Source organism: Cyanistes caeruleus, chromosome 1 (assembly GCF_971803275.1).
Source record: "Cyanistes caeruleus chromosome 1, bCyaCae1.hap1.1, whole genome shotgun sequence".
NCBI lineage: Eukaryota > Metazoa > Chordata > Aves > Passeriformes > Paridae > Cyanistes > Cyanistes caeruleus.
In genome coordinates, this window is record NC_141701.1 from 12,582,775 (window position 1) to 12,598,341 (window position 15,567).

General features: G+C 41.2%; 2 protein-coding genes across 6 annotated transcripts in view; both read left to right on the forward strand.

The window, feature by feature from the left end:
- ATAD2 (ATPase family AAA domain containing 2) overlaps positions 1 to 9,687 on the forward strand; it is a 30,513-nt gene extending 20,826 nt beyond the window's left edge. For all 3 annotated transcript variants that reach the window (XM_023921462.2, XM_023921461.2, XM_023921463.2), the window contains 9 exons: positions 746 to 881; positions 1,034 to 1,230; positions 2,440 to 2,599; positions 2,960 to 3,082; positions 3,171 to 3,311; positions 4,427 to 4,765; positions 5,437 to 5,561; positions 7,240 to 7,368; positions 8,780 to 9,687. In XM_023921462.2, coding sequence (XP_023777230.2) covers positions 746 to 881; positions 1,034 to 1,230; positions 2,440 to 2,599; positions 2,960 to 3,082; positions 3,171 to 3,311; positions 4,427 to 4,765; positions 5,437 to 5,561; positions 7,240 to 7,368; positions 8,780 to 8,818 — 1,389 coding nt within the window. In that variant the 3' untranslated portion in view covers positions 8,819 to 9,687. The remainder of the gene's footprint in view (positions 1 to 745; positions 882 to 1,033; positions 1,231 to 2,439; positions 2,600 to 2,959; positions 3,083 to 3,170; positions 3,312 to 4,426; positions 4,766 to 5,436; positions 5,562 to 7,239; positions 7,369 to 8,779) is intronic.
- Positions 9,688 to 10,872: 1,185 nt separating this feature from the next.
- Positions 10,873 to 15,567, forward strand: part of ZHX1 (zinc fingers and homeoboxes 1) — a 29,137-nt gene continuing 24,442 nt past the window's right edge. For 2 of the 3 annotated variants that reach the window (XR_015284694.1, XM_086881363.1), the window contains exon 1: positions 10,873 to 10,993. The gene's annotated coding sequence lies outside the window, so the exon portion shown is untranslated. Of the gene's footprint in view, positions 10,994 to 11,185; positions 11,919 to 15,567 lie in introns of those variants that run through there. The other variant, XR_002862050.2, reaches the window with a different exon arrangement.

Here is a 15,567-nt window from a genome sequence, read left to right on the forward strand (position 1 = left end):
CAAATTTTAATTGTATTTCTTAACAAAATTCATTAAGACTACCTGCTGAGCTTTCTAGACATTGGTGGTGGCACAACTATCCCCTCCCCCTCCGCTGGACTGGGATTTCAGAAACAACATCAAAGTGTATTAAAGGAAGGTTTTCAAAATGTGAATATGATGCTCTGATTATTTTGTCTTGGTTGAAAAGTTTTTGTGCTGTTGATAAATGCTTTCTAAAATAAGGAATTAAATTACTTTCGTGGCCTTTGGTAATAGAGATGGAATACCAGAGTACAACCTGGAAATATGTAACTTTAGACACTTCATTTAAATTAATTTAAAACAAAATTTTAAAAGCCACCTGGCTTTTAAAAAGAAGCTGGCACTTCTATTTGAACTTTGCCAGTTCCCTCTATATCTACTATAAAGATTTGAGCTAAAGAACAGAAAGGCAGGTAAATACAAAATAACCAGACTTGGAAGTGGTGACTGTCAGCTCTTTCTCAGTGATTTATCACATCTTTTTTTTCATGGAGCCTAAACTTTAGACAGCACTGTTCCTCAGAGCAGGTGTTTTTATTTGCCATGCTATGAAAACTTAGCATTTTAAAACCAAGAAGATGACTTTACATACCTTATCTTACCCAGATGAGTATTCAGTTTAGTTTAAAAGGTACTCACCTTTTTGGAATAGAATATTAAAAAAAAATGAAAAAATGTGTGTGGCCTTGTATCTGAAAAATCTTTTCTCCTCATGCTTTAGATAAAAGCTTTATTTAATAATGATCGTGAAGAAGTTTTCAAAGTCCAGTGGCCTACCTGTGCTGAAAGAAAAAGTTTTTTTGAGGATTTAGTTATGAAGCAAGCTGCTAAACCTCCTGCATCAAAAAACATCTCAGGTGAGAATATCCAAAAGATAAAACTTTGCTACCAGTAAGTTAACAGCTAATACTATACGGTGTTTCCTTTGGGGATAATCGTCTATCAATTATTTTTCATGTGCTTGTATTTGAGTACCATCAACTGAATAAAATTTTCCAATTAATTTAAGCTCGGCAGCCATTGGAAGTTCTGCCTGTAGCACCACCACCTATGCCTCGACAGCTGACAGAGGAAGAAATAAAACAACTGGAGGAGCAGGAAGAGGATACATTGCGTGAGCTGAGGATTTACTTAAGGGATGTGACTCACAGACTTGTCATTGACAGACGTTTCAGGGCATTCACAAAGCCTGTTGACCCAGAGGAGGTAAATTAGTGTTGATCTGCAATACCATTATACCTGTGTGTATTCACAATTTTTCTGTGTGTGTGCTCCTCAGTGCTTGTGTGTTCTTTCTAGGAAGGTTTATCTTTTTCTTTAGAATCATAGTATTACAAATCTCCAGGATATGGGAAGTGAATTTTTGTTTTGCATTTACTTTTTTTGACTCTTTGGGTTACCCAAATGTCTGTTACTTGAATATTTACTGGAGTCCCTGTGTTACTTCTAAAACCTCTTTAAAACTTGAGAGTATTTACATTAGAAGGGTCATCTAATAAGGATTATCTAGTCCAAGTGCCAATTATGTCAAATGCCAACACAGTTTGCTTGTGAAAAGGCTTTGGTATGTAGGTGTATTATAGCACTAAAAAGAAGAGATCTCTCCTTTTCTCTGTAATTATAAACAATATTTCTATGGCTGTTTTAATAAAGCCTAAAGCTCTGTAGTTGTCTGTCAATAGTTTCTCCATGAACAGGAGTAGAAGCAGCAATTTGTCAGATTTTCAGATTCTATTCTCAGGGGCTTTCCTTGGTATAAGATCAACCATAAAGGCTGTGTGGTTTTTTCTTCCTCCCACATGCTTCTCATTTAATTCATTGAATAACTGTAGGCTGGAGCACATACTTCCAAGTCAGCTGGAGATTTGAGACAGCTTTGCATTTCCACAAGGTCCTGTTTCCCCAGATATCCACTGACTTACTTCCTTTCCTTGTTTCTGGATCTGAATAATCTAAACAAACATAGATGTCCTCATAAGAACTAGTCATTAAGCTCCTTCTGTTGTCTGAATAAAAAATTGGCACCTCTGTGTCAGCTAACTCATTCTAGGTGCCTAGGATAGGTGCTTCAAAGGTGCAATTCCTGCTGCCAAAAACAATCTCAGTCAAAAACTGCCAAAAACTTTACTGAGAAATGTTCTTTTGCTTTTATTTTCTGAAAGTAAGTGAAACACATCCCACTCTGAGTGCTGGTTCCCTTCTCTGTCCCTTCTTCTGACCTCCCTGCTTCTTTGTTTTCCCCTCTTCTAGTCTGTCTCTTCAAAGCCAGCTGAAATAACCCTTCTATTTTCAAGAAACCAATTGGGTAATTTCTCCATCTTTGGATGTGTCATACTGGGATTTGACTTCATGAAAATAATTATTTTTGGTGGCTGCTGTGTTAAGTCTCTGAGCATATGTATATTTCCTTTGCAGGTACCTGATTACAATGCTGTTATTAAACAACCCATGGACCTCTCCACAGTTCTGTCCAAGATTGACATGCACCAGTACCCAACTGCAAGAGACTTTCTAAAAGACATTGATCTAATCTGTAGCAATGCTTTAGAGTACAACCCAGTTAAAGATCCTGGAGGTGAGGATGAGGTTTTATCACTAATTTGTAAAAATTTTAAATGTACAAGTTGATAAATGTTATTTGTGTACAGTAGATGTGGGATTAGATCATTTAAAAGATCCCCAGAGAGCGTTTCTGGCCAGGTTATGAATGTTCCAGCATTAAATAAACTTACTTAGGTATGAAATTGTGATAGACATGTTGATTGGAAACTACTGCTTTTGCTTTAATAATTAACTTATCAGTTGGCATGCTGAAAAGATGGACTGAGACAACCTTTCAGAACCTACCTATGACAAAAGAAAAAATTTTGCAAGTAAACGAAATAAAGGGGTTCATTGGCTGGTAGAAAGTACTCAACTCTGACTAAAATTTCAGATCGTCTCCTTAGGCACAGAGCCTGTGCTTTGAGAGATACTGCCTATTCCATAGTGAGGGAGGAAATGGATGAAGATTTTGAACAACGCTGCCAAGAAATCAAAGAATCTCGTAAGCAAAGAGGTATGTTTTTTGGCACTGAGGATTTAAAGACTTGTCCCAGTGTTTGTAACCAGCCAGACACCATTCTTTGCTCTCTCTTTATTGGAAGGTTCAGACTGTGCTTCCTCTTACTTCTGTCTAATGCCAAGGGAGGACTCTGTTCCTGGGTGTAAGAAAACAGACCCAAAGTGTAATGAAAAACTGAGGATGCCAGCAGGGCCTGTGGATGCCAGTACCCCCTGGTCTAAAGGCAAGTTGTGTTTTACTCAGACTTTCCTGGAGACGGTGCTGAAGTCTCTGTTGTTGTGACACATAACATGTTCCTGCAATGCCTGGTTCTTCATGCCAGAGGCATTAAATTTTTTAATATGCTGCAAAACTTGAGAAATCCAGAAGTCATTCATTCAGTGTTATTGTAAAGTCCAAGTACAATGGCTGGTTGACATTTTAAGACGCTGTCCTTGGTGGCCCGACTGATATTTAATGGCTCATACATCCTCTTCAAGTCAAAAAAGTTGTACATGATGGTTTCTGAATGACTACATAGTTTTTAGTTATATGAAACAGTGTTTTCCCCTTCCCTGCTCTCAAGCATTAAACTCTATTCCTGTGATTTCCAATTGAAGGGGAAAGGGTTAAAAAAGGCGGAGCAATAATCATCGACATGTAAAGGAAAGATCATTATTTCTTCAGTTTTACCATGAAAAGGAGATGGGGAAAAAAGGGGCCTTGCGTCTCTTTTAGTTAAAACACATGATATGATGTGATGTTTCCTGGTCTTGCTGGCAAGTCTGGGAATTTTACCACTGACTTGACCCATAGGCCTTGTTGAGTACAAAGAGTGGTGGGGTTTTCTGGAAGGCAGAATGACAAGTTTGTATTGAACAAGGTTAACTGAATCAGAAAGCTTATGAAGTGTAAATATCTATGGAGGATTTTTTTCTCCAGCAAATACTCCCAAAAAAGTGCCTCTTCAGCTCTCCCCAATGTGTATCTAACTTTTCTGAAGTTTACAGATTCTGAGGGCTCATCTCCCAATGCTTTTCTGTTGTTCACATATATTAGACATTTACTAAGTCACCTAATAATCTTGCTTTGCAGTAAGACTTCCTGTCTATACTAAGGTCTTTTGTGTTCATAATGTCTTGAAGCTGATGGTTTTGTGAATTAAATTCTATAGTGGGATTTTTTAAAATCTAGTAGCTAACTGACTCATTAAATTGCACCTTTTTCTCTAGACATGTCTGTGGAAATGGACAGTGGTACTGAAGCTCCTTTGGTACTTTTCCTTGTCAGACAAGTAAGATGAGCGTGCTTCTTGTTTTGGTAATGTTTTGGATTACTTTTGCTTGTATCTCTTTGTAGATAAGTCAAAAAGAAAACGCAAAAGGAACAGAGAGTGTTCAAGTATTACAGCTAAAAAGAGGAATATTCAGTTCAATAAAGAGAATAAAATTCCTGAAGACCAAAATGAAGAGTCTAACACGGACTGCACTGAATTCGCATCCTCTCAGGATACTACTATTGAAGAACATGAAAATGTACTTCAGGAACGACAGAAAAATGGGACAGAAAATGAAAGAGAGAGAGTTCTCCCTGTGGGTAAATCTTCTGGAAAAAAGAGAGAAAATTCAGACTTAAGAGAGCAGAGTGAGATGCCAGATTGTCAAAAAGCAGGAACTTCTGAAGACAGAGGTTCAAATGGTAAGTGAAAGATCAAACAGGTCATTTACCTCTTTCTTCCTGAGGGAGGGTTACACTGCCTACCAAGTTTTAGCCTTCTTGATTTCTGTTCTCAGTTGTCTCTCAAATTGGTGCACAGTGTTTCTTGAGTAATGGTGCTGCCCCTCGAGTTATGCCAGCCAGACTCATTTATTTCTGCAGCTGCTGCATTTCTGATTCTGCAGTTTGTTTTTCAAATGGTACCTAACTGAAAAACAATCATTGGCTTTCTTTTATTGCATAAGGATCTTCCCAGCAATAAGAAATGTAAGTTTAAAAGCTGTACTTCAAGCAGTGTGCACCCAGAGTCATGTGTGGAATAGAAGAGTTATGTCCTAGTGTTAGCAGTGTAAGATGCGTTTTATAACCTAAATTACTTTGGAGTTTTGCAGTGCAGTGCTGTAATGGCAACGGTTTGGTGTTTTCCCCTGCCTTTTTGTCTAGTGTTGTTTCTTTGTGTTCAAGTTTCTAGTTTTCATGGAGCAGAGATTTTTGCCAGAAAGGAGGTAAAAGTGTCAAGCATTTATCATTGAAAAATGGTAACAGTTGTCTCTGTTGCTGCGGAGATGTTCTCTTCTCCAACTACAGGGTACTTCACTCATAGTGTGTTTCAGAGAGAGAAATCCTGACATAAGAAATTCGTGTCATTCCAGATTTGTGGGTACATTGTATGACTCATGCAAGATCTTCTCAGGTGGAAGAGAAACAGCTGGGATGTGTTGGGAAGGCAGTGAAAACTGGCACACATAGAGTGTGTGTGGATTACTGTGAGCTCGAAGTAAGTTCAAATTTTAATTTTGTTAATACCAAAGTAGGACATTTTCTTGCTACATACAGAATTGTAAATTAAGTCAGTTGTTAACCAGTGCCAATTCAGACAAAGTATGGGAGGGATATATAGCTGGTAAAATAATTCAACCTGTAATGGACTATGACTGTTGTTTCCACAGCTGGTGTAGACTGCTGTTCTTGCTCCTGGTGAACTAAATTTTAGAAGACTACATTATCTCCTATATTTAATGTAAAGGGGCTTGTTAGATTTTAAAATAGCCCACTGGCAAACTGGTAGTGCTGTGGGTTATTAGTGTCTTGGCAGTTTTTATGATGGACTGGTGGGTTGTTTGGTTTGCTGTTTGCATGTTTTCATTTATTAGGAATTGGAAAAGTGTCTTGATTTTTAGAGATGACTTTTAATTTGAAATTAGCAGGTCGACTTAAAAGTCATCCTGGATAAAATAGTAATACCTGCTCTTCTCAAATGCTTTGAAAATCCAGTGATAGAATTTTGCATTCCTATAGGTACCGTGTTACAAGGTTTTTCAAATCCCCTGTAAGAGAGAAGTGATCCTAGGATACAATTGGAGAAAGGGTCAAAAATGTGCCTAGCTGCAGGAGGTCGAAGAAGTTCCTTTGCATGAATTGGAGAGGTTAGATAGACCTGGCCTTTTTCATGAGATGCTTCAGTGAGGAGAATTCAGGAAATTGTCGGGTTGAGGTCCTGGAGATGGGTCAAACCAGAAGGGGCTGCTGTTTACCTGACATAAGAAATGAAGTGAGAGAAATTAACTTTTTACAATAGGCTTCCTAAGCAGGCAAATTTAATGAGGTTGTGTTCATAGAATGATAGAATATTCTGGGTTGGAAGGGACCTAAAGGATAGAGTCCAACTCCTGGCCTTGCACAGGGCACCCCTAACAGTCTTGCAGTATGCTTGAGAGGATTGTCTAAATGTTTCTTGAGCTCTATCAAGCTTTGTGCTGTAACCACTTTCCTGGGGAGCCTGTCCTACAGCCTGATGACCCTCAAGGTGAAGAACTTCTTCCTTACATCCAACCTGAACTCCCCCTGACACAGCTTCATGCTGTTCCCTCAGGTCCTGTCAGTGGTCACCAAAGAGCAGAGATGGGTCAGTGCCTGCCCCTCCACTTCCCCTTGCGAGGAAGCTGTTGTTCATGTCTGCCTGTGTAGGGAATCCACATGGGTTTCTCTAGAGTCAAGGTGCCAACTGCATGTGCTCTGAAGGTACTACCCACTGGAGAGATGGTACTGTAGAGCCCTTACAGAGGTTTCAGCTGCAAGGACAGAGCTACAGTCATGAAATGCATCTTTTAGAAAACTTAATTCCTTAACATGGGTGCCACTGGAACTTGTTGCTTGTGTTAGAGAGCTTCTTTGGAATTCACTTGCAGACAATAAGCTGGGTGAACCTCAAAACTGAAGCTGCTTGGATTTGTTTGGGCTGTTTTTTTTCGTTTGGGGTTTTGGTTTTTTTCATTTATTTGCTTGATAATAGGCCTAGAACTTGAACACATATGAGAGTGTGCAGTCACTTATGTGGCAGCAATTAGAAAGTTTCACATGGGAAGTTGGGCATACACCTTTGCTATGTCCTGCCTTTTCTGTTTGCAGCTTATTTTGTGCTATTCTGAACTCTGGTTTACATTTTTTTTCTTCAGCAAGTGTTGCATTCTATCGCCGTGGTAACTGAGAACGTCAGTATATTTCGCATGGAAAAACTATATGCTGTCCTTAGCCAGTGCATTTACCAACATCGGGAAGATGGTGACAAAAACGAATTATTGAAGGTATTTTTTTTGTCTTGTAGCATTTTGTCATTGTTACAGGTGTGTGTTATGCATATGTACCTGTGAACATCATGGTTATTTAGTATTGCTCATTGCTGCTTAGTTGCCTGTGTTACAAGATTTGTTCATTACAGTCCGGAAGACATTTCTCCATATTGTAAAACTATTGTTGCATTTGGCTTAGCTGTTGGCAGTTTCAGCAGGAAAAGACTTGAAGACGATGGGTCCCCCCCAGAGCCCTCTCCAAGCAGTTAACCTCAGTCTGTCACCACTCCTGCTCCAGAACCTTTTCAGTGCTGGGGGGGCTGTGAAAGGAGGGTGCTTTTCTCAGTCTGTCACTTCCTCGTTCTTCTCTTGCGGGCAGTCACACATGGTAACACTTGTATAGTAGTCGTTCTGCTCCTGAAAAGAAACTAAGTATGAGGCATAACAAGAATAGGAGACTTTAGTCTTACCAGACTTGCTTTTCAGTTAGAATGGCTCAAGTATCTTTAATTTCATATATGGGGAGCTTCCTGCCTTTGAAGGTTTAATGCTAAGAGTCAAATTCTTTAATCTCTTCCTCTAAGAGAGTATTTCCAAGTTGTCAGAACTTGGCAGAAATATTCCACAGGAACCCATGCCCAGTCTGACATTCCCAGTGTTGAGTTGATTTAGATAGGTTGGATATTCAGACTTCAGCTTCAAAGTCCTTGAATCCTTTTGTCATCCAGGTGGTCATGCATAAGAATAGATAAAATTATGTGTCTCAGTCCTCCTTAAAAAGTGAGGAAGCCTCTTCCCTTGGGTTCTGGTCATCTTGAGCTCTTTTTCCATATCTGATAAAGAGTCAGATCAGATGTTCTTAGTCTGATTTGTGCAACAGTGAGGATTATTTGGATTAAGGAATGCCATTCCTGAAAAATGCGCCCTTCTCTCATCTGTCATAATGACATGATTTAGCATGTTTGTTGTCTTGGGGCTTGTGAAGTTTTGTGACAGAACTTTGCTTTCTTTGTTTTCTGCTTCTTTGAGCTTTAACCAAAGAATATTTCCCATTCAGAGGGATTGCATAAGTCAGTCCAGGAGTAAGTTCTACTGTTAGAAGACAGACTTTAAAAAGTATTCAGAGTGCAGAAAAGACCAGTTCAGCTTTTAGCTGTGGCTCTTTGGGAACTGTCTCCTCTAAAATTGTTGAAAGCACTATTGATCCATGGTCCCCTGATACTTTGTAACCTACTCTCTATTTTGGGAGCATAACAATGTGTTGGAGGCAGTGAGTATAGAACAACAGTGATGGTGGTTGCACATGTATTGGCTAAATCATTACTAACAATTGTGTGCACAGATCCTTGCTTCTTTTGATGAAATAGTAAACAGGGTTCTTAAGTTTGTATTAACACTGACCCCTAATGTCTTTATTTCTTCTTAGGCAATGAAGAAAGAAATTACAGCCTTCAGTTATTCATGATACTTGACTTCAGCATACTTGACACACTCTGTAATGTTTTCTTTTTATTGCATGCTGTTTTTTCTTTGCATTATTCAATAAATACTAGGTCTGCATATATATTTATACAAATATATCTTAAAATTTATTAAAAAAGCTCAAATAAAGTCATTTAATAAATTTTATTTGATATTTCCCTTCTAGATATGTATATATCAATGTGACATACTACTGTGACTGCCTTTGGAACTCAGCAGATCTAAATAGATAATCTCAGTACCTCTCTTTAAAAGAAAACCTATCTTGAAACAAAGCAAGATTTACTACTGTAACTTTTTACAGTAAACTTTAATCATGCTTGTAATAATTACAACCTTAATACTGGAGAAAAGCATTTTAATACAAATTGTTCGTTCATCAGATGGCTTGTAGTTGAATTCAGTTGTAAATAGTTTTCTAGTTACCTGGGAAGAATTGTATCTGTTTATTACATAAAAATGAATATATTGTTGCTGATAAATATATTGAAGTAAAAGTAAAGCAATACCATTAAACCTGCAGAGAAAATTTATCTGCTAATTTGATAGTTATTTAAAAAAATGAGAATAAGACAAAGTTTAACTATATGAGAATAGAATTCTACATAAATTGTGATAAAATATGTAGCATGACCCTTTGCTCTTCTGTTGTCACATCACATACACAACTTCTGGTGATACTGAGCACCAAACTGTGCCATCCCTCTTCATGTGTGTTTGGTTTCTTACGTCTGTCAGTAGTGTTCTCTTTTTGTTTCCTACTGTGTTTGTTCAAACATTGGTGTGCTATGCAGATTTTTCTTTTCTCTGTATTGTTTGGTGGATATGAATAAAAAAATTAATATCTTTTTAGTGGTGGGTTGTCTGCTCTATTTTAATTGCAGAACAATTTTGATGATTTAAAATCTTGCATTTAAGACACCAGCACAAATACTACGTTTTTAAAATAAGAACTGCCTGTGCTCAGTTTCTCCATTCACTGTATAGATTATATAGCAAAGACAAGCTCAGGAGAAATAAAAAATTAAATTGAAAATTTACATTTTAATGTAATTTATGACATGGGAAATGTAGTAAGGGCATGAGTTCATTTAACTTCATGTTCTCCTTGGCTGCCATTGCCTATTTCAATGTGACTTGGGCAGGTAAGGAGCTTGTTGAGTGCATCCCCTAAAAGCACTATTTGGAAAACTGACAGTGTGGAATTGAGGAACCAGAAACAGTCCTGCACTCAAAACTTCTCTTTTGAGCAAATGTCTTCCTGTCACTAGGCTCGACAGGATCCTCTACCTATGTAGATTTTAAAAAATGTTCCCAAATCTTCATCACCTCTGAACAGTTAAGCATTCCCCACAAGCCACATCTTTTTTTCTTTCTCGGGGACACCATCACATTTTACTGTCTAACCCACAATAGCACACAGTGATAAGAAAAATGTAGTAAAGGGAGAGAGGTCTCTTTTCTCCAAGTTCTCTAACAAAAAACCCCCAACAACCCAAGGTGTTGGAAATGTCTCTTTGGTTCGAACGACTACTTCTGTGTTCACTCGCTCTGGTTTGGGTTTCGGGACGCTGCGGCGGTGTCCTCCCTCAGGCCGCGAGTGGTACACAAACTCTGCCCGGGCTGGGAGCGACGCTGTCCCTGCAACCCGGCCCGGGCGAAGCGGGGGGGCCGAGCGCGGAGCCGAAGTTTATCAGCGGAGGAGCGGCTGCGGGGCCGCGGCTGCCGCCCGGGAGCTCCGACCCCGCCACCCCCGCTCCTCCCCGGGCAGCCGAGGAGCCGCCGGTGCCCCGGGCTGCGGCGCTGCGGTGCCGGGGCAGCCCCCGCGCCCGGTGTCCGCCGCCTAACGGGCGGGGCGGCGGGAGCGGCTCCGCCCCCGCTCGCTGCCAGGGCGGCTGAGGCAGCGGCCGCGCTGTCCGCGCTCGCTGCGCTCCGGCTTCGGGGCAGCGCCGCGCCGGGAGGATGCGAGTGGGCGCCGCGGAGCGAGGCGAGGGCGCGGGCGGCCGCGGCGTTGGGAGCTCCCGGCCCATCCGCCGCCCCCCCGCCCCGAAAGAAGTGCAGTAGTTTGTGAAGCGCAAGATGGCGGCGCGGCCGTGAGCGCAGGCGGCGGGCGGGCGGCGGCGCGGGCTGAGGGGGCGAGGCGGAGCGGCGCCGGCAGGTAGGGACTCGCTGAGGGCGGCTCTCGGCGCCGGGAGGCGGGAGGGCGACCCCGCTGCCCGGGGAGACGCGCCCTGCGCCCGCCCCCGCTTCCCCCGGGAGCGGCCGGGAGCTCCTCCGGTAGGGACGGGACAGCGCTGCCTCCCCGGGGCGGGGGCGGCTCCCGGCCAGCGGGGGCGGGCGGGCCTGGCCCGACGGGGACTGCGCCCGCAGGGTGGGCGCGGTGGGGCGGCCGCGCCCCGCCCGCCTCCCCATTGTCTGGCGGCGGCGCTGCCCCCGCGGACAGGGGTCGTCGCCCGTCGGGGGCAGCGGGCTCTAGACGGGCTCGGGAAGGCAGAGCCGTGGCATCCCTTGGAAGCGGACTGTGCGTGCCCCCCTGCCCCCCGACCCGGCACGCAGTGGGGTCAAACCCCTCCGAGGACGTGCTCCTCTCCCCTTTCGTCCTTCCTCCGCCCCATGCCGGGAGCCTTCACGGGGCTTTGCTCGCCTCAGGGCGGAGGAAAATCCGTCTGACTCGTCGGTCAGAACGGAGAATCAAGAAGTTCAATCCCGAAGCGCCCAGAGGAGCCGGCGAGTTCCTGCCCGCTGTCACCGCTGGCGTTCAGGCGGACGGACGGACTGACGAGACTGACGGCAGGCAGCGAGCCATAAAGTTCTGGCTCCAGAGTTATCTTGCATCCCGTGGCGTTGCGGTGCGGGGGCGAGCGTCAAGGAACAGTACAGTGTGTGCAGGCAAAGTTGGGGAAGATGTCTGGTTTACTCCTCTGGGGGTGCCTGGGTTTTGGGGTGCATTCTGATGCTCAGCTCTCCCTTGTATCAGGATGTGCAGCACTGGAAACCAGCACCAACTTCAATAAACCATGTAATGGAGACAGTTCTGGAGCTCTGAAAGGGCTCAGAGTATCTGCAGTAGTGAATGTTACCTGGTAGGTACTTGGACTTTATTTTTGAGCTGCTTGGTAGGTTAAGTAGTTAAAGGAAAGATGGGGAAGTTTACTGTGTACAAAGTGTCAAGTAAAATAGTGAAGGCTGAGATGTCTTGGTCTGCAAGCTGGCATAGGTGCCAGTTATTTTTAAAATAAGACATAGAATATATGGAGCATTTCAAAGTGCTTATAAACATTGTGTAAATAAAAAGTGGATTTTGTTATGAAACTTGGTACATGAAAACAAGTATTCCCTCAAATGTAGGAACGAGAGGGGAATTTTAAAAGCTGTGCTGTTGGTTTTCACTAGCGGTCTGCTTTTTTTTGTTTTTATTCAGAAGGATTTCACGCCAAAAAAAAGAAAGCTTGTGAGTACTTACAGAAACCCTGTTTAAAACAACCTGTGTGATGTTGACTAGAGGACTGCTCTAAATTAAGATCCCTTGGAGCAAAAATGCATGATTAGAAACCCTTTTGTTACTTTCTTTAAACATTGCCAGCAAGGCAGTCAATTCCACCGGTGGTGTTAAATGAATTCCCCTGAGTGGATTAGAAATAGATGCCATTTTGTATAACTGAAATTATTTGCTTTTAAATTTAGGCTAGTGGTTCTTGTATCTTGGCTAGACTGAAAAACCCTCTGCTATCATATTTGGGTAATATGTATATTTACTATGATTATCTCCAAACTTGACTTGGGAAAAGGTCGTACTTTGAGCTTTCCTTTGTGAGGCTTACTTTTCTACTTTCCTAATGCTTCTTATGGCTCTCTTCTGAAATACTTCCTCTCTTGCAACACCTCTCTTGATGTGAGTGCTTTAGCTGGATCTAGTGTCCTGATATCTACCCTAAACTGCTGTTGTTTATAACTGTTGTTTATTACATGAATAGACACTATTTATCACAAAGTTTGTCACAATACTTACCATTGGAGATTTAGAGCTATGTGTTGAACAGTTCTCCCTTTTGTAGATGCTCCACACTGAAGAATTTCTTTCAAATAACGGACTTTGTAATATTGCTAGGATTCCTTTTGTTCCTAATGTACCCAGAAGGCTGTTTCTTGTATCTTTTGCTTCACTGGGCCGTCTGTAGCATTTCAGTTGCTATAGCTGAGATTTTCCCCTGGGTTTCCCACCATTTGTTTATATGTAGTCTGAGAGAAAGGATTAAATTTTGGGTTAACTTTCTCATCTAGTTGTGATTGGTGACCCATTTGTTTGTATGTAACTTTAGAAGAGTCATATTTGAAAAACAGCCGTTCATCTTTGAAGTCAGATTCTTTCTTTAAGTCTGAGTTCAGGATTTTTTGCAGCTTTATGAAGCTTGAACTTTTAAAGAACCAAGTACATAAACTGTGTTTTTTTCTGTTTGTGAATAATAAATACAACCGAGGCACAATCACTTGCAGCTAAGCTATGGCTAATGTTTATTTTGGTGATCAGTTTCTCTTTACCTATCAAGCTGAGGACTAGTAAAGATTTCATAGTATCAAATTCAGTGCTTGATGTTTTCTAATTTTTATGAATCCTGAGCTTCCTGTAAAATTTTCAGAATTACCATTGTGCTAAAATCCTGTGTGATAACAGTTTTGGGATCATGGCGTGAGGGAGTGTTCTGAACGTTTTTAGCTGAGTGCATGGACATGCTGTTCTCTTCTATGTATAAATGGTCAATATTCCCTCTCCTTGTGCTTTAAATGCAGGGTCATTGATCCATAAATGTCCAAGATGGTTTGCTTCTGAGTTGTCAGGGACTTGTAAACAAGTGATGCAATTTTCAGTTTAGTCCCATTTTCCCTTTTGTTTGCTTCCTATTTCCTAAATAGGCAGCAATAGTGAGTGTAGCATTCTACTTGTGTGGCTCCCCACTACCTGTCAGTAGTGTCACCTTTGCAGAATATACACCTCTAAGAATACAATTTTCTGTTGTTATTTAAGTTTCTAATATTGTCAAATTAGGCATTAAAGGGATGTGACTGCTTATGTTTTCAGCATTATTAGTTCCATTAATTCAAATTTACTGAATTCTTTTATTCTGGTTAATATTTTTTCTCTTTTCTCTTTTTTTTTCTCTTTTTTCTCTTTTCTCTTTTTTCTCTCTTTTCTCTTTTTCTCTCTTTTTCTCTCTTTTCTTTTTCTTTTTTTTTTTTTTTCAATTTTCATTGCTAGTTGATGACTTTCCCAAATAGTCAAACCATTTTGCTGCATAAACAGTTCTTTCCTTTTCTGTGGAGGTGGAAGCCACCAAAATGATACATTTCCTTATCCTGTACCAAGCAGATGGTATTTCATAATTCTATGGTTTGCACCACTTTCACTGATGGTTCATTTCCAGTTCTGTGGTGTTTCTGTCAAGGAACTGGACAGAACTTCAGGGGTCCACTCAGGTCTTTTTCATATCCTTCAGACTTCAGTGAACTGTAATGTATTTCTTAGAACAGTGCCTATACTATCAGTGGATTCTTTCTAATCAGCTTCAGAGATAAACTCAAATTGAGCAAAAGTCAGCTATTGTCACTTGTTAGAAGGTGTGTGCCGCTCTTTTATCCTTAAGAGCTTTGAGATCATAGTAAATGTTAGAGTTCAGTGCAATTCAGTGTAAAAGAGTATAATCTAAAGGGGCAGAATGTAGCCTACATTTATTATACCATTAAAATTATAAGACACATTGTCATGCTAAAGTGCAGAAGACAGGAAAATTGCTGACAACTAAAGGAGGAACAGATGTAGCATGATTGGAGAATCTTCAGGAAAAATTGTAAAAAACTTTCAATATGCTACTGTTTGCACTTCTTGAAAGATCTAAAAGGCAGCAAAGAACTTAATGTTGCAAACATTCTTTAGCATAACCTCTGCTTGTGCCTGACAGGTCTAAAGGAACTTTTTATATTCTACTTCAAAAGAGCAGGTTCCACATCATATTTGGAACCATTTAAGAAAGCATCTTTGGTATTCTAGGTTCACTCCGTGTACCTTGGCTTTCTCTGGTGGCGTTTTGCAGTATGCTTCTCACCTTCCTTGTCTAATGGTCCCACTAGGATTTGGAGGAACTTCACATGCTTTGAGGGGACCCACAATTTGAAACCAAGGCTTGAAGGCTGACAGTTTAACAAGTGGGCAGGCAAAACTTTATAATGGGGCACGTGTAACGCCAGCCCTCGCTGCTTGGCAAAGCCAGCGTTGTTCTGTGAGCGCCAAATTCACCTCACCCAACAGGACAGAAATGAGCTTTTGAACTTTCTAATGGTTATGGTAAAAGCTCCACATGTTCAGCACTCTGAATCTTCAAAGCATCTTGGAACCATATTTATTAGGTGGAAAATGGCTGTTAGCTCACAATGAATTCTGTGAATTGGGTAATCATAGAGATGTTAGGGCTTGAATTACTGGTTACAGGCTAGGACTGTGATTATTTAAAATTGGCTTAGCTTAGAAAGGTGCTTAGAACTTCATAGATGGAAATGCATGTTTGTATAGTCCAAGGCAATCTTGGTAGAGGTCTCTAAGCTTGCCTTCTTTAAAGCTACGAAATAGATTAACGTACTCAAAATACGATACTAATGTGATTACTTTCCTCCCTGTGTTATAATGGAAAGACTTGGTTTGTGTGTCAAAATGCTGTTGATTTTAAAACTCTTACTGGCTCT